We start from the raw sequence: 18,375 nt of genomic DNA, 5'->3' as shown, positions 1-18,375 counted from the left end.
CCTTTTTGTTGTGGTTAGCAAGTCGGCCGCTATTTCGTCAATAGGCGCTGCCAATGCTAATGTCTTTAACATTGGTGCGCTAGGAGGATTAAGGTCACTTAAGTCTACCTACTTACCGTCGACTTGAAATACAGTGGTGCCTTGAGATAAGAGTGTTCACCTGAACTAGTTGTGCAGGACGGCCCTCATGGTTCCTCTTGCCTGGTTGTGTGACCGAAGAAATCCACAAATTCAATTAAATGAGAAACAACAATTTCAGCGAGTAAAATGTCATCTTGCAGTCTGAATTGTGGCGGAATTTATTAAAAGAACAACCGCTCAAAATCACCAGTACAGTATTGATCTTTTATAGTGAAGGAGCGTGATGACAAAAACGACCAAGAGGGGGCGACAACTCCTCCTTAATACTCGTGCGTTCATTCAAGCGTAGGCAGATGTTGTGTGCGTGTGTACACGTGTCGTGTTCATGCACTATGCGTGTTTGTGTGTTCAACTTTTGACTCCAGAGCTATTTTGGTCTCTCGGCAGCAAAATTAAAAGGCTCGGTTTACAAAGGTTCATGCGCAACCGAAGACCAGGACATGATTGATCTAGTTAGTGTATGATTTATTATTATTTTTGGTCAGATGATAAAATCAAAGGTAATTTCTTTTGGTTATTTTCTTCCTAATTTTATGGGATTATTAATGTCCTTTTTGTCATGGCGAGAAATTTAATGATTTCAAATGTTTGTCTTGGCTGAAGTTGCTTGGTTAGGGAGTATTTTTGAGGGATTAAATTGCCGATTCCCAGAAACGTTGAACTCATTTGCTTCCAAATCCTAATTTTAGGGGATTATTAATGTCTTTTTTCAAGGCAGTGGATTTAAGCATTTTTTGAGGGATTATGCGACAGAGAATGGTCGAAGTCACGGCAGTTGCTCTTTGCCAGCAATTTTTGGATTCTTCTGTACCTAATGAACTGTCCCATGACTTGAATTGAATAAGCAGATTTAACAAAGTAGGACTCTTATTTTATTTTCAAATGAACACTTTTCTCGTAACACATTTGACACATAACACACAGAAGCATCGGTGATCCAAACAACACACATACACACGCACACACATACCACACGCACGACTCAACCAAAAACTTTGGCTATGGGGCTTTGATGTGAATTTTCAGGATGACCCCAAAATAACCTTTACAGGTGAACTTAATGTTACCTTCTGTTAGCGTTTGAATGGCCATCTGTTCATTGTTTCAATACTTCTTTTTTTTTCTTTTTTTTTTTGCACAACTTGCTGTTTAACGACAGGGTGCTGAATGGTAAAATTCACAACAGGTGTGTCGGAACTCGGAACACTTATTGATTAAAACATTTTTTTTTTTTAGATGATGCAGATTCCAATATTTGACAGAAAAAATTCTGACAACCGATCAATTGGCCGATAATTATTGGCCAATTAATCGGAATTAAACAGTTTAAAAGAGGTCAAATGAAGTTCGTCTGTATAGGTCATTTTAAGGTCATCCGGAAATTTGACACCAAAACCAAATATTGCAAATTTTTTGGGAGCTGTGTATACATATGCAAGGACTAATACAAAAACCCCCAAAAACGACACGTAGTCTAACCACTGAACACAGTCTAGCATCAAACGTGCACGTCAACCAAAGTTAAAGTGCAAACAGGAACGTGAGCGCCACCTAGCGACGCTCATTGAGTAATGACACTGCATAGTTCATGTATGTGTGTGTGTGTGTGTTACATTATTGCCCTCATTTATCTGTACAAGTCGACCGACAGCTGTCAATCATGAATCCTGGATGCATAGACTGGTCGCCGCGTTAGGTCCGCCGCCGCCCAATCGGGGGTGGGGGGGGGGGGGTCAGTACGGCGCAAAGAGGACTTGCGGGTGGGCGGTCCTGATGGGGCCGGGGGCGGGGCGGAGCAGGGGGGCGGGGAGGGGCGGTGTCGGGAAGAGGGCGGCGTTGGGGGCGTGGCCGTGGGTGGAGCGCTGCGGGAACGTGTTGCCAATGGCGGCGGCGGCGGCCGCCATTAGCTGCGCGGGAAGAAGGTGGGCGGCCAGCGGCGGGCACGGACGATCTTTGCCCAAATTCAACTTGATCTGCTGGATCTGCTGGAGGAGAAGGACAAAATCAGTCGACACGTGTGTAGTAGTTTCAGCTAGTTTTTGATTTGTCAGTTTTATTTGTCTTTATCCTTAACGTATGATTGTCATAAACATCAAAGATCATTTTGTCTTTGTTCAACTAAAGTATATGTCATTTTTTTGTATTGTTAAACATCAAAGACACATTTGTCTTTGTTCATGTCTTTTTGTAAACATTACAGAATTAGTCTTTGATGGACCTTACATACGTTTTCGTAAACATCAAAGATAATGTTTTGTTTGTTGAATCCGACATACGTGTTTTGTTAACATCAAAGACAATGACAATTGAAGCTAATGTGTGTGTTTTTTTTTTAAATAAACATGCTAACATGTTTTACAAAACATCGTGTGCCAGGTGATACTTTTTTCTTTAATCGTAATTATTCGCATAACTTCAATAGTTAACTTACGATTCATCACACATTTGATATCTGTTCTAATTGTACAATAAAAACTTTCATACTCATTCACTGCCATTGACGACTATAGACGTAAAAAATTCATGTGAACAATTTCTACTAGTTTAACTTTTTTTTTTCATTTAATTTCATTTTTTATGAAAACAGAATTTTTTTATTGTACATTTATAACAGATATAAAATTATCATGCGATTAATTATGATTAAACGCCTCTTATTTTTAATATATATATTTTTTAAATTAGGCCCTTCAGGCGATTACATTTTTTAATTGTAATTAATTACATGACTTTAATAGTTAACTAACGATAAATCACAAATTTTATATCTGTTCTAAATTTACAATACATTTTTTTCCTAGGTTTTCATACTGTTACATTCATATTGTTAGCAAAAGTGGAAAAAAAAGTTTAATTAACAGAAATAGTTAAAAATAATTTTTGATGTCTATAGCCCTCAATGGCAGTGAATGAGTTAACATAAAAGTGGATAAAAAAAATTATACTAAGAAAAATTGCTACATCTTTTAGTCATTGATACAGTAATTTCATAATAATTAATAAAATTGAGTTAAAACTAAAAAGATGTATGTACTGTAAAAAAAACGTGCAATATTGATTTGTGTTGTCATTTTTTCTGCCACTAGATGGCATAACTGCATTTGTAAGACGGTGACAGCTCAACAACTCATTTTTCTTTTCATACTAAGAGCTATCTAATCTTTAACATGAAGTAAATTCAGCAAATTTTTAAAATGACACAAATTTTGACACCCCTAGTATTGACAAACATCAAAGACTGCTCAACCTAACTCACGGTTTTGTCAATTTGCCGCTGTTGAACCGAGCAAAAATTGTTTTTAAAAGATTCCGATTCTAGTCTGTAAATAACATACGTATTTTGAAAACAAAGCATAATTGAACATGAACACGTTTGTAAACAAAGACAATTTCGTTTCTACTAACCCTAATTGTACGTCTTTATGCGCATGGATTGGCTGATTTGCGTGATTCTTTGAACTACAAATAAGAAAAAAAGCAGGCAGTTCAATCAAAGAGATTGAAGGTGACGCGGTCCATCAGAATCACCGACGCTCAGACGGGGAAATGGATTCTGGAAGAATGGCGTTCATCCCTCCCGAGACCTTTTACAAGCTCCCCCCCCCCCCCCACACCAAAAAAGCCACGCCGATGACGATGAGCAGGCGGCCAGACACCAAACTTTTTCCTTTTCATTTGTCGCCTGAATGGACGGCGATGCAATCTTCAACTGCTGGAAATGTGGAAAGTTTCTCCTGCGTGGACCGGGATCACGTCCACAAGTTCACTTACACGCTTGTTGAATGCAATTTATAAGGACAGAAATGCCAATCTATTCAAATGCATGCAAATGTATTTAAATCCCTTTTTGGTATAGCTGTTGAATAACAACTGTCAGGTCCATTGCAATTGCTGCACGTTGCCATGAGACCAACGGACGGGATTTTTTTTTTTTTTTTTTTGAAACATCCACAAAGCCTTGAATGAAACAAAAGTGCTTGTCTAGTCTTCAACATCAAAAATGATTTGTACATGTTTGTGTAGATCTGAAATAATCATTTAGCCTTTGGTCTTTAATACGTGTTTAGTCTTTCTGGATGTAGAGACAATTTTATCTTCATTTAAGCTAACACTTTTTTTTTTACATCAAAAACAATGAAATTTTTACAGAGCGTGTGTTTTTGGTAAACATCTTTATTTGATCTTCCGCGTTTTGTGATCAACATCAATTTAACTTCAACATTCTTTAAAACATCAAAGACAATTTGGTTGTTACTTAACATCGCATTTATGGTATTTTGTAAACTTTACGTTCTTTACTTTACTTCATCTTTTGAACCTTTTGTATGAGTTTATGTGAACCTCAACATAAATTTACTCTTCACTGCGTTTTTGGTAAACGTCGTCTTTACGTCAACATCGTTATTTAACTCATAAAATCATTAAAAAAAAAAAGATTATTAAAAATTAGGGACGAAAGGCGATTAAATTTTTTTAATCGTAATTAATCGCAAGACTTCACTAGTTAACTCACGATTAATCACAAATTTTATATCGGTTCTAAATGTACAATAAAAAAAATTCTAGGTTTTCCATACTCATGTTAACTCTGACTGCCAAAAAACGTTAAATAACGTTTAGTAAAATCCTAAGGAGGAGTGCCAAAGACGTTAAAAGACGTTTGTTTCAAAACAGAGGCGAAACTAACCATTTTCTATTGTTGATTACTCAAAAACGGAATAAGGTAGAAACAAACTTTTTTTCTGATGAAAGATGAGAGTCCAATCTTTCATTTGCTAGTATGTGTGTTTCCATAGTCCAAACACATAATTTTCTGTGAACCTTGAAAGATCAGTCAAAAATGCTTAAATCGGCTGGCACCCACGGCATCCCTTTTCTGAAAACGTCTGGCAGTCAAAGAGTTAACAAAAGTGGGGAAAAAATGTTAAACTAAAATAAATAGTTCAAATGAATTTTGGTCGGTTATAGCCGTCAATGTCAGCGAATGAATTAAACAAAAAAAAAAAAGAAGAAGAAAAGATAATTCAAAGGCAATTCAAGTTATTAATCGTAATTATTCGCATGACTTCACTAGTTAAATCACGATTAATCACAAATTTTATATCGGTTCTAAATGTACAATAAAAAAATCTAGGTTTTCATACTCTTGTTAACAAAAGTGGAAAAAAATGTTAAACTAATAGAAATAGTTCAAAGGAATTTTTGGCGTTTATAGTGAATGAGTTAACCTTGTAATGTTTTTGGGTAAACATCTTTATTAAACCTTACGTATGTGTTTTTTTTTGGGGGGGCGGGGTTAATGCTGCCTTTAATGTTAACCTTAATGTTATCCTTTTGGATCATATTTATTCAATCTTACGGGCATGTTTTTGAAAACATCCAAGACAATTTAATCTTAACTGAAACTTATGTTTTGTGTTTTTTAATATTGTCTTGAAGCTTACAAACATGTTTTCCGGGTCATCGTCATCCTTATTCAACCGGAAATCCCTATTTTTTGTAAACATCAAAGACAATTTAATCCTATATTGGAACGCAACGTGTGTAATAAATGACCAGCTATTGTACGAAAAGCCTAAATGCTACGGCCAAGACAGTAAAGTTTAATAACGCGAGACAAAACCCAAATGACGGCGGACGGCGTTGATGTGAATTTGTGTTTGCGGCTCCGTCCTTCAGTCTCACACACACACAGTGAAGCTAATAGTGTGAAAAGGTGACCAAAGTTATCCGGCTTAATCTTCTGTATCCATAATGGAAACGCGGCGCTCTGGCGGCGCCGCCATGTCACGGCTTATCAATCACTGTTGGAGGACGAGGAGGGGGCGTTACGAGGAAGTCTCACAAGTCTGAGCTCCCCTCCGTTAACTCGCTCAATGATGGGGGGGGGACATTTTCCTCACAAATGGTAACTTTTTTTAAAATCACTTTTTCTTCCTTCTTATCGTTCATCTTCACGCTTTAATCTTATAATGTTACAAATGTCCTTCCTCGGGTCTCCTGACGGCCTCACGACTCTGGCTGGAAGTGTTCGGTTTAGGTGAACGCTATGGGATTTTTTTTAATAGGTTTTAGGTGAACTAATGAATACGCACACACTCACACGCACGCATGTACACATACTCACCCACACACAAAATAATAATAATAATAAATAAAAAATTAAAGAAAAAAAAGACAGCAATGGTGATGACATGTTGACACAAGTGTTTATCTTACTGTTAATATTATTAGACTACAAAAGTGCTTTGATACTGTTGACATTTTAATATTTCATTTTATATTTTAACTGTTTTGAATTTAGTTACAGTTGTGAAGATGTAGATATAACTATGTTAACTTAATATAGCTTGATGAGTAATGCTTTTGTCCTCTTTGTTATCTTTCGTTCTCTTTTCCCAGAAATAAGAAAGTTAATAAGTTTCTTTTATTTATCTAAGAAGTCTAGTTTCTGTTCGTCAGAAATCCGTTTTTTGAAAGTTCAAGGACGATCTAGTATACTGGGAGAAAGTAATCTGATTTTGTACTTGGGAGGAGGTGGAGAGGCGGTTTCTAATAAAAGTCCCGTGTCTGACAGAGACGACACACATTTGGACAGAAACATGGCTTGGTGAAATTCCTTTGTGTCATCAGAAGCTTTCTGATTAAAAAAACTTGCAAGGACCCTCTTCACGAGATCTCAACTCTGATTTATTTGAACACGCAAAAGATTATAAAAACAGCTAATCTAACAATACACAAGTACCTGATCTATGTATTATTCTGGTCATTGTAAACGACTTTTTAACCTGGTCAGAGTGTGTGTTGGTAGCGCAAAAATGCGTGTGGTTAGCTCACCGTCTGCTTGGTGGCTCCTTTGCTGTAAGGTGTGTATTTGGGCTTGGCCGGTTTCCCCGCCGCTCTGTCTTTATGACGACGACTGCTGATGTGCTGAGGGCGGGGCCAAAAACAAGACATTCTTCTGGATTACGGCGATAAACATTGGGAAATGCAGTACAGGAGGTTTTCCGGTTTGCTGATTTATATGAAATATAAGCTGCCTGGTAAATCAAAAATGACTGACCAAACTCATGCTCGCTAGGTGCTGCTGTTTTGGTCAGCAACGGGCTTCGTTAAGCCTTTAGTGAGCTGAGATGATGACTAGTCGGCTATTCGAGGATATTATGAACAAATCCAAATAAGAGCCAATGATGGCATAAAACTTTCAGGCTTCTATAAAAATAAAAAAAATAAAAAAAACTTACTAAAAAAGCTAAACTTTTTTGGGGGGTTAATCAGAAAGGAACCCTAAAACTTGAGAAAATGAGTAGTCAAAGTGGAGGGAATTATGAACAGTTCCAATTAGCCGTCAGTGTACAAAACCGTTATGCTTCTTTGAAACAAAAAAAAAAATCTGGGTTAATCAGAGGCATTTTAACTCATTTGCTTCCAAAAACGTATAAATAACTGTCCCAAAGACATAATTATAAGTTTTTTTTGTTCGTTTTGTACAGAAGGCTTTGATGCAGCCTTTCAACTGCGAATAACGGTTGAAATAAATTGGAAGTTACTACACAAACGGCCAGCAGGTGTCAGCAGAGCAAACGAGATCAACCAGGGCCATGTTGAAAAAAAACCCCTCAATTACTCACAATTCTAAATAGATTTGTGAATAATGATGAAACTTATTCTAATGCTAATTGCTGCAAAACAGAAACCGATAGAAATATACTTTAATCTTTTTTTTTTGGTAGGTTCCATGTTTTTATAGCAATAAAATACAATATTCTGTGGGCCTTGGCAAATCAGTCAAAATCCAGTAAAACAGCCAGGAGTGAAGGGGATTGCTTCTGTCAAAATGGCTGGCAGTGAATGAGTGAACTATGTCTTTTTCAACATAGCCACATTCCCAGATATGAGAGAGGACCTCATCTCGCATATTTAATTCCTCCTCATCTGTTTGCATAAACAACCTTTTTTTCATGCCCTGCGTGGTTTGATCGGTCTTGCACACAACGGCTGCCGCGGTTGCTGCTTGTTCTTCTTCTCCGTCGGCATGAAAAATTGATGCCTCACGTCTGGGTGGAAAATCTCAGCGTGAGCTCCGACAAAAGCCACACTTACAAGACCGACTTAACACACACCCCAAAAAAAGAAGAAAAAAGAAGATTTAGAAGCCCAAAGCGGCGTGCAAAATGACATTTAGCATCCACTTCTATTAGGAAAGACGCATTTGACAAGATTTTGGCGACATAAAATGGCTGCCCAAGTATTAGTACCTCAGATAAATCCCACTACTGATAGTAGTCTTTTATTTTTATGTGTTTTCTTGTTGATTTATAGCATGAGTAAAATAGCAGCAGTGTACTTTTGTTTTGGGGGGGTCCAAAGTGGCCAGCTGGTATGTACCTGTATAGATCAAGTATTTGTTGATACTACGAGTCCACAATGCAAAGAGAAGGCTTTGTTGCATTTCCGTGAGGCGGCAGCATAAACTCTTTTTTTTATTCGATTTTTAATTTATCATAGCTTAATGCTAACGCGCAATGCAAAATGCCATTGACGGGCTAACAAAACTAGCATTGATGTACTTAACTCATTCATTGCCATTGACGGCTATAGACGTCAAAAATTCATTTTAACATTAGTTTAACATTTTTTCCCACTTTTGTTAACATGAGTATGAAAACCTTTTTTTTATTATTGTATTACAACAGATATAAAATTTGTGATGAATCGTGAGTTAACTAGTGAAGTCATGTGATTAATTACGGTTAAAAATTGTAGTTGGTTTTTTTTTGGGGGGGGGGATTATTAAAAATTAGGGGCATCAGGCAATTCAAATTTGTAATCGTAATTCATCGCATGACTAGTTAACTCACAATTAATCACAAATTTGATATCTGGTCTAAATGTACAAAAAAAATCTAGCCTTTCATACTCTTGGTAACAAAAATTGAAAACAAAATTAAAACTAATAGAAATAGTTCAAATGAATTTTTGACGTCTATAGCCGTCAATGGCAGTGAATGAGTTAAAAAAGCTCATAACAACACACTTTGGATGAATTTTCACAGACATGACATTCAAAAGTTACATTGTGAAAGTTTGCTCGAGCAATATAACTTAAAAAAAAAAATCTATTATTTGATAAATCATCCAGCCCTTTGAAGAGTCGTCGACGTCGTTCAACATTTGTATTTGTACGCCACTGTTGCCACGGTAACAAGGCCAACAAAGACTGACAAAGATTCCTGTTGCGCAGATTTTTTTTTTTTTGACAAGCTGTCTGATAATGATGCAAGTGGAGCGTCGCCATGGCAACTGACGAGCCAGAGCCGCCGCATTATGACAGCCACCAAACATCCGCTCTCCTTACATTAAACACTCTCACATTCAAACCAAAATAAATACCTACATTAAAAAAATCTAAAGATAATTTAAATAGTGTACTTTTGACATATACGATACATAAAATGAAGAACAAAATTATTAACAAATATAACCAATTTAGTAAAACAACAAAATATTACTTTCAAAAATCAATCAATCAGAAACGGCATTGCAGGTTAAATCACCTGTTTCAGCTGCGTCTCGGAGTTGACGTGAACGTCGCACGTCTCACAGTAAAAGGTTTTGTTCTGCAGGCCCGTCGACGCCTTGGACGAGGACGGCGGCGCCACTTTGCCTTTGACTCCCGGCCGCGGGAAGGACTTGATGCAGCCCACGCCGCTGCGGGCCTCCATCATGGTCTTGTGCTTGGTACCTTTCCATTGGCAGACAGAAAATGCTAACATGTCACATCAGTCGCAGATTTTCAAGCAATCATTTTTTGAAAATGAACTAAACATATTTTGGAACACTCCAAAAAGTGAAACGTAGTGGAGGCACTATATTGGAATCTCTTACCGCTACTGTGAGCCTCCAGCTGCGACGCCGAGTTGACGGCCACCTTGCAGAGCGAGCAGTAGAGCAAACGCCGAGCTTTCTCCTCCTCCGTTTCTGGTTCCGCGTCCTTCTCGGGTTCTTTGTCAGGGTCCAGGTCCGGTTCGGGTTCTGAGGCCGAGTTGAGCTCTACCTCTGAGGTCGTCTCCGGGGCGTCCGTGACTGAGGTCAAGGTTCCGGCAACGTCGGTCGGTGTCTCAAGGGTCGTTGTGGACTCTGAGGGGGGTGCCAGTCGAAGCGCGGGGGACAGTGGTGGGGGCGCAGGGCTAGGAACCACATCTGGAGAGACATCATCGGCATTAAAGCTGATGATGGATGGAGATTTTTTTTTTTCGTCAAAACTTTGTGGCCAGATGGTCTTTAAAGGACACCCAGCAAACCACACTAACCAAAATGGCCTACGTCTGGTGTCTATATGTGACTTTTTTGTGAGTCACCTCATGCTAGACATGCTTACCAGATTTCATGTTGCTGAGTGAAACAGACTCCAGGGGCTGAATTTTAAAATAGTTCAAAAAATCCCCGGAAGTGACGCTAAAATAGCCGTTTCAAACCAAAATTGCAGATTTCCTGTGTCTTTTAAAGCATGGCTTCTTGAGACTTTTTTGTGGGTCCCCCCCCGATAGAAATGCTGATCAAATTTGATGTTGCTGAGTGAAACGGGCTTCGGGGGCTGAATTTTAAAATAGTTCAAAGAAGCCCCGGAAGTGGCCAAAGTGATGCTAAAATGGCCGCTTCAAACCAAAATGGCAGATTTCCTGTGTCTTTTAAAGCATGGCTTCTTGAGACTTTTTTGTGGGTCCCCCCACGATAGAGATGCTGACCAAATTTAATGTTGCTGAGTGATACGGGCTTTGGGGGCTGAATTTTCAAATAGGTCAAAGAAGCCCCAGATGTGGCCAAAGTGACGCTAAAATGGCCGCTTCAAACCACAATGACAGATTTCCTGTCTTTTAAAGCATGGCTTCTTGAGACTTTTTTGTGGGTCTCCCCCCGATAGAAATGATGATCAAATTTGATGTTGCTGAGTGAAACGGGCTTCGGGGGCTGAATTTTAAAATAGTTCAAAGAAGCCCCGGAAGTGGCCAAAGTGATGCTAAAATGGCCGCTTCAAACCAAAATGGCAGATTTCCTGTGTCTTTTAAAGCACGGCTTCTTGAGACTTTTTCGTGGGTCTCCGCATGATAGAGATGCTGACCAAACTTGATGTTGTTTAGTGAAACGGGCTTCAGGGGCTGAATTTTCAAAGATAAGAATGTCACTGCTCTGCTTTATAGTCTGGGACACGTTGTGTGTGAGACTTGAAGCAATAAATAAATGGACAGTCTTGTATTTGGGAGACAAAGGACCACCTCATGACTTGTCATCCACGGTCAGCAGCTACGAATGAACATGATCAATCAATCACATTTTTGGGATCAATATAAGCAACCACCAGAATAACAACAAAAACAAGTCAAGAGTGAGGCAAAGAGGAGAAAATCAATAGTGAAGTCAGTGCAATTCAGTCAGTGTCATTTCTCTTATTCTATACAACATGACACACCAGGACAAGTTGGCTGTCTAGTTTTAAAAAAACGGAGGAACTGCATTCAGCAGACGTAATGGAACGGAACGCAATATGCTAACACAAGCCAAAAATGATACTAAACACGGACGTCCTCATATGACAAATATACAATTGTTGACAGTTACTCAAAAAATAGTATTGGGTGATGAGCAACTGCGAACACAAACAGAGGAAAATGGGAGTTCTCTATTCCATTAAAAGTCTGTATTTGATCACAAAGAGGCTCTGAAAAGTAATTTAGTTTACGTTGGCCCGTGGTATTTGGTATCCTTGACCCGACGGACGGGCAAGTCAATGGGCTATCGCTAATGGAGCTAACGACCGCCATCCATCTCAACTGAGCGGACGGGAAAAGGGAGCAAAAGGAATCCAGTAGGCCAATGAAAAGTGAGTCCACTTTAAAGCCAAACAAGGACGAAGATGGGGAGAAGGACATCACAAGGTGAGAGCTCAGATAAGAGCAAAGGACACTCATTCACAAAAGGATTCAATGGAAGGAATGCAGGGAAAGGTCAACAAACGAGAGGCTAAAACTAATTTTCTTCCTCTGATCACAAGATAATACTAGAAAAATTTAAAATGTTCAACAGTAAGTATTCCAAGAAATTTACAATGAGAAAAGGAAAATTGCGACATTTTGGTTGAATAAGAATACAAAACTTCAAAAGAAAGACATTAAAAAGAGAAATGACAAAATTTGACAAAGTAAAAATGGGAATATTATGAGGAAAAATATAATAAAAGAGAACGTCAAAAGCTTAGCAGAATAAATATCAAGAGGGAAAAAAATCCAAAAAGCATGAATTAAAATAAAAAATCTTCAAGGAAATGAAATTATATTAAAAAAGGGAGGAAAAAAACAATAAAGGGCAATTTTTTTTTTTTTTTAGAAAAATAAAATTTTTATAAAAAGGAGAAAAAAAATTGGGAGGAAAAAAGTTTCAATATTGCACAAGATGAGTGCAAAAGCTTTACAAGAAAAAAAACTGAAAATGGCAAAATTTTACAATAAAAAAAATGCATGACAAAATATCAAAATTTAAAGTGCAAAAAATGATTATTAAAGGAAAATTACAGGAAAAATATACAATAAAAAGAGACAAAAGTTACGGAGAAAATTATTGCATAAAAAAATATAAAAATTTCAAGAACAAAAAAAAATCTTCCATGGAAGAAAATTATACAGATGTCAAAATGTCATCATAAATATGTTAAAAATATTAAAAAAAACAAAAACTAAACACAAACAAACAAAAACATTGCGTTAAAAAAGTCAAAAAATTTTCAAGAAAAAAAAGTTAGGATTTAACAAAAAAAATCTTAAGTGTTTGTGAAATATTGCCAGCAAAAATGTGCAACACTAAAACAAAAATGTAACCATTTTAGCTCAATGAGGACCGAATACTACGAAGTCTGAGAAGAAAACATGTAATAAAATTTTAAAAACAAAACAAAAGTTTGTTACTTGAAAAAAAACATAATTTTACAGGAATAATGTTTTTGATCTATCTATATGAGAGAAAGTTTCCAGTCAAAAGAATAATGTTAAAATATTATAAATATATTTATATTGACAAGCAATTTTAAAAAAACACATCAAAAATGACATTATTGCAAAAAAAAAAAAAAAAAAAGAGAAGAGTTTAGGAGAATAATTGTGCAAGCATCAAGTGAGGGAATTAGGCCAAGGCGACGTAAGAGAGGAAGGCGGGAAAGTTTTTTCCTATCATCCTTCCGGTGTGATCGTACGTGTCCCCCGAGATGTGATTAGCTTTGTGAAGGAAGCTGGATGAAAAGCTTTTCATTAAAGCAGCGGCCGCTCATTACACGCCGCCGCAACTTAAAAGCCCCGAATCCCCCGGCAGCTCTTCACACCCACCCACCCCCGGCGGAATATCGATAAGCTTCTTACACGGCCGAGCTCTCGTTCAATCTTTGCTATCTTAACGTTTTGTCATAGTCACACACTTTTTTGTTTTTGATTCCAATTTCACCCCAGAGCAGGCAAATGATCCGCAGCTAATTTGGGTTACAAAGTCTGGCCGATATGCAAAATCTCTTCCGACGAGATCACCGGAAGATCTGGTATCCATATTTTAAGGTATCGGGTACTGGTGGAGGCTGCCGATACAGCCACTGATACTTAAAGCAAAAAAAATCTGACAATGAGCAGCAGTAGTTGACGCTTGACTGCGGCAAAGTGTGATTGAATGTCCCTAGTTATATCTTCATATTAACAAAAGTGGGGGAAAAAAGTTAAACTAATAGAAATAGTTCAAATGAATTTTTGACGTCTATATCCGTCAATGGCAATGAATGAATAAAAAAAGAAAAAGAAAACATTATTAAAAATTTGGGGCGTCAGGCGGGTAAAATTTGTAAACATAATTAATTGCATGACTTCACTAGTTAACTCACAATTAATCAAAAATGTGTTCTAAATGTACAATAAAAAAATCATAGGTTTTTATAGTCTTGTTAACAAAAGTGGGGAAAAAATGTTAAACTAATACAAATAGATAAAATTAATTTTTGACGTCTATAGCCGTCAATGGCAGTGAATGAGTTAAAGAAGTCTTGTAAAACTTTTCTTTTAAAATAATAAGTTTTATGTAAATCTTGATTTTTAAAACTTTCCTTTCTCATAATATTTTAAACATTATTCCTTTTTTTTTTAAATCCAGTCTAGTATAACTTTTTTTTTTCTCATAGGATTAATATTTTTCATTTTAATACTAATATTTTAAATATATTTGTGTACAATCGCTCTCCAAATCTGAGGTTCAATAGCGACAAAATGAAACGTCAGCATAAGTTTCGTCAACCACTTAACAACTGAAACACAAACACGCACGCACGTGTACACAAAAACACACACAGAGTGAGTCCAGCTGTCCATTAGTCCTCACTCACATTAACTTAATGGAGGAAGTAAAAAATTAGTAATGATTGCCCCATTAAACTTTCAGCCTTACATCCATGCATGAAGTGTTTTTATTCCACATTATTTCAAAATCACATCATAACTATAATAGCTGCAGTGGTTACACCAATTTAAGTAAATGAGCTGTTCTTGCACCCCCCCCCCCCCCACACACACACACACACAAAATAATAATAAAATACAATATTAATTAATATAAAAGATGCAAACAAACTGCGATTGCTTCTTGTGTATTAATATTCATTAGCAGGTGCCACCAGTGCATTGTGGGTAAAGCAGAGTCGGACGGCGCCAGGATAGCGCAGGTGTCTTTCAGGATGATTAATGAGCGCCACCGTAGCCAGGAAGGTCGCCGTGGCGACGCTTTGTGCGTGACAAGTTTACAATATCACAACAAGAAGCTTGTGCGTGTCTTTCACGTCAGCTTATAAATGACATGCAAATTACGTTAGTCGAGTTTGTTACAGGTAAGCGACGTTACATACCTGCCACATTAGTTATGGAACACAAAAGGGGGAGATCGATTTTGTGTATGTTTCACATACATGCAACCATATCATTCAAGCATATTGTGTACCATCGATTTACTAAAAACCCTACAGGCCACCGTATATCATTTGGAACTCTGCTGTTGGATCAAAAAGTGGGCAAGCATATATCAAACCGTAGCCCGGTTTCCGTGACAAACTCCAGCGATTGGAAATCAAAACTTTCTTTGATCCCTCTCAGATGCTGTGAGTCGCAGCTTTAAGTCAGTTATCCGGCGGGAATGGCGCTGTTATTGTTTTTTTGGAGTCTTTTTGTTTTTGTCTGACACCTGGCTGAGATCAGTGGATTTAAGAACCCACCTGGCAACCACTTTGGGACTATTACGTTGTTGGGCCAGCATCAGAATTTTTTTAAAATAAAAGTTGCATCAATAAGATATTTGGCTACCTATATAGTCGCCTACCATTATTAAAGCTTAAGAAGCTAAGCTAATTAATCCACATACAGTTAGGAGGTTCCCTTAACATACAGTACATTACAAGCAAGCTAATTTATGCGTGAGTTATGTTACAAGCTAGCTAAATTACAAACAAATGATGTTACACGGCAGTTAACAGTTACAATACACACACGAGTTACATCACATCTAAATCCAGTCAGTTATGTGCATAAAAGTTACGTACGTTACAAGCAAGCTGATTTTGTTTTGTTAGGTCACACGCAAATTACATTTATAAGCTAGCTAAATTACACACGTTGTACATGCCAGTTAAGAGTTACGAAACAAGCTAGTTACATTATAACGTGATTTAAGAATTGGTTAGGCGTTAATTATGTGACACAAAAGTTCGGTTGCAAGTAAGCTAAATTATTTGCGAGTTGCGTTAGTTTGTGACTCAAGTTATGTTACGAGCTAGCTAAATGACAAGTTGTGCTATGTTACGCGCCAGTTAAGAGTTACATTATAACGTGATTTAAGAGTTGGGTTACGCGTTAATTATGTGACACAAAAGTTCGGTTACAAGTAAGCTAAATTATTTGCGAGTTGCGTTAGTTTGTGACTCAAGTTATGTTACGAGCTAGCTAAATGACAAGTTGTGTTATGTTACGCGCCAGTTAAGAGTTACATTATAAGGTGATTTAAGAGTTAGGTTAGGCGTTAATTATGTGACACAAAAGTTAGGTTACAAGTAAGCTAAATTATTTGCGAGTTGCGTTAGTTTGTGACTCACGCTACGTTACAAGCTAGCTAAATTACAAGTTGTGTTATGTTACGTGCCAGTTAAGAGTTACGATACACGCTAGTTACATTATAACGTGATTTAAGAGTTGGGTTACGCGTTAATTATGTGACACAAAAGTTATTTTACAAGTAAGCAAAATTATTTGCGAGTTGCGTTAGTTTGTGACTCAAGTTACGTTACAAGCTAGCTAAATGACAAGTTGTGTTATGTTACGTGCCAGTTAAGAGTTCCATTATAACGTGATTTAAGAGTTGGGTTACGCGTTAATTATGTGACACAAAAGTTAGGTTACAAGTAAGCTAAATTATTTGCGACTCAAGTTACGTTACAAGCTAGCTTAATTACATGTTGTGTTACTGTATGTTACGTGCCAGTTAAGAGTTACGATACACGTTAGTTACATTGTAACATGATTTAAGAGTTGTGTTACGCGTTAATTATGTGACACAAAAGTTCGGTTACAAGTAAGCTAAATTATTTGTGAGTTGCGTTAGTTTGCGACTCAAGTTACGTTACGAGCTAGCTAAATTACAAGTTGTGTTATGTTACGTGCCAGTTAAGAATTACGATACACGCTAGTTACATTACATGTGAATTAATAGTGAGGTTGCACGCAAACTTTGTGACAAACAAGTTACATAATTTCCTGTTACACGTAAGTCATGTCGTGTTATTTATACCAAATACGTAACGTGATGCATGAGAAAAGTGTTACTTGAGTTACATTACATCAAAGTAATTATTTTATGGGAAAATGTGTTACGTTACACGCAAGTTAAGAGTTATGTTACATACAAGTTACGGTACTAAATTATGTTACACACCAGTTAAAAGTTAGGTTAGATGTGAGTTATTTCATCTTACATGCAAATTATGTTACAAGCTAGCTGACTTAAGTGACACGCAAATTGCGTTTCTGGCCAGCTCAATTACAATTTGGTTGTGTTACATTACACACCAGAAAACGTTTTTTTTTTACACACGACAGCCGACATCACACGGAGACCAATTTTTGAGGCCGTAAAAAGTGGTCTGTCATCGCTGTTTCCTGACATCATCTTAGGACTACAAACCACTGCAGTCGTTTCACACCACGTGAGCTAAAATGCGTAACTGTGACATCACAAAAAAGAGGAGGAGCTTTCCACCAACCTTTCCTGTCTGCTTTGGGCTCCTTGGCGAGGGGCGTTCTTTTGAGCTTGCTCTTGGGAGCGTCCCGGGCTTTTAGCTTCCTGGCGTGCTTGGTGCCCTTGTAGTGGGCCAACGCTTGGTTCTGCCAGGAGAGCAAACAGCAGGCTGGATTGAGTCCGGGGACCGGGATGAAATGAAACACGATAAAGCCGTGGAGCGCATGGGCGAGCGAAGAGGCGAGCGAAGCAGCTTAGAGCTAATTAGCCCGGGCCACAAAACGCTAATGTTTGATTTTTCCTCTGCCAGCCTTGAACACATCTCACGGGGTGATTCACTGACTCCTTTCAGACTACGTTTTTCTTGCTTTCATAATCCAACGAGCGATTTATTCACTTGGAAAGCGCAGATTTATTGGATTACGTTTCAGTAACCAATGCCAATCTTTTGTCATTTTTGTTGACGTTTCGACATTTTTCTTCCCCAACTCTAAAATCCTGCTAATAAATTGTCTGTGATCCAAGCAAGAACAGCACGAACTATGAGATCTATGAGGGTGTTTTTAGCCCTGTAATAAGACACTGTAAAGAATTAATCATGTCACGTCTCGTGTGTATGAAATAATGTCTCAAACAAGGTTATTTTATTCAAGGCTATTTTGTTGGGTTTTTCCACCGTTAAATTGTTATGACTTTATGGACTAAATGTAATTCAGTAAATAATGTAAAAAAAAAAAAAATCAGATCTAAATAGACCATTAATTAAGTTTTTTTGTCTTATAACTGTTTAATATATTTTATATATATGTAATAAATGCATTGAAAAGAAATGTTTAATTTTAGATTTTTTTTCCTCTGTTATAAATATTTATATATTTATATATTATTTACTATAAATTACCTCACAAGGCTCACATGTTCACGGTTTGGCGTTCA

The 18,375-nt window shown here is 37.3% G+C and overlaps 1 protein-coding gene across 7 annotated transcripts in view; it reads right to left on the bottom strand.

Moving 5' to 3' along the window:
• Positions 1-270: 270 nt before the first annotated feature.
• Positions 271-18,375, bottom strand: part of znf385d (zinc finger protein 385D) — a 76,813-nt gene continuing 58,708 nt past the window's right edge. For 3 of the 7 annotated variants that reach the window (XM_077575162.1, XM_077575166.1, XM_077575164.1), the window contains exons 4-8: positions 17,465-17,585; positions 10,030-10,370; positions 9,699-9,886; positions 6,979-7,071; positions 271-2,126 (exon numbers count right to left, since the gene is read on the bottom strand). In XM_077575162.1, the coding sequence (XP_077431288.1) occupies positions 1,875-2,126; positions 6,979-7,071; positions 9,699-9,886; positions 10,030-10,370; positions 17,465-17,585 (995 nt within the window). In that variant the 3' untranslated portion in view covers positions 271-1,874. The remainder of the gene's footprint in view (positions 2,127-6,978; positions 7,072-9,698; positions 9,887-10,029; positions 10,371-17,464; positions 17,586-18,375) is intronic. The other 4 variants (XM_077575160.1, XM_077575165.1, XM_077575161.1 and 1 more) reach the window with 2 other exon arrangements.

The sequence above is a fragment of the Vanacampus margaritifer genome, chromosome 9 (assembly GCF_051991255.1).
Source record: "Vanacampus margaritifer isolate UIUO_Vmar chromosome 9, RoL_Vmar_1.0, whole genome shotgun sequence".
NCBI classification, from domain to species: Eukaryota; Metazoa; Chordata; class Actinopteri; order Syngnathiformes; family Syngnathidae; genus Vanacampus; species Vanacampus margaritifer.
Note: the sequence above shows the minus strand (reverse complement) of the source record. Positions and strands in the feature narration are given on the sequence as shown.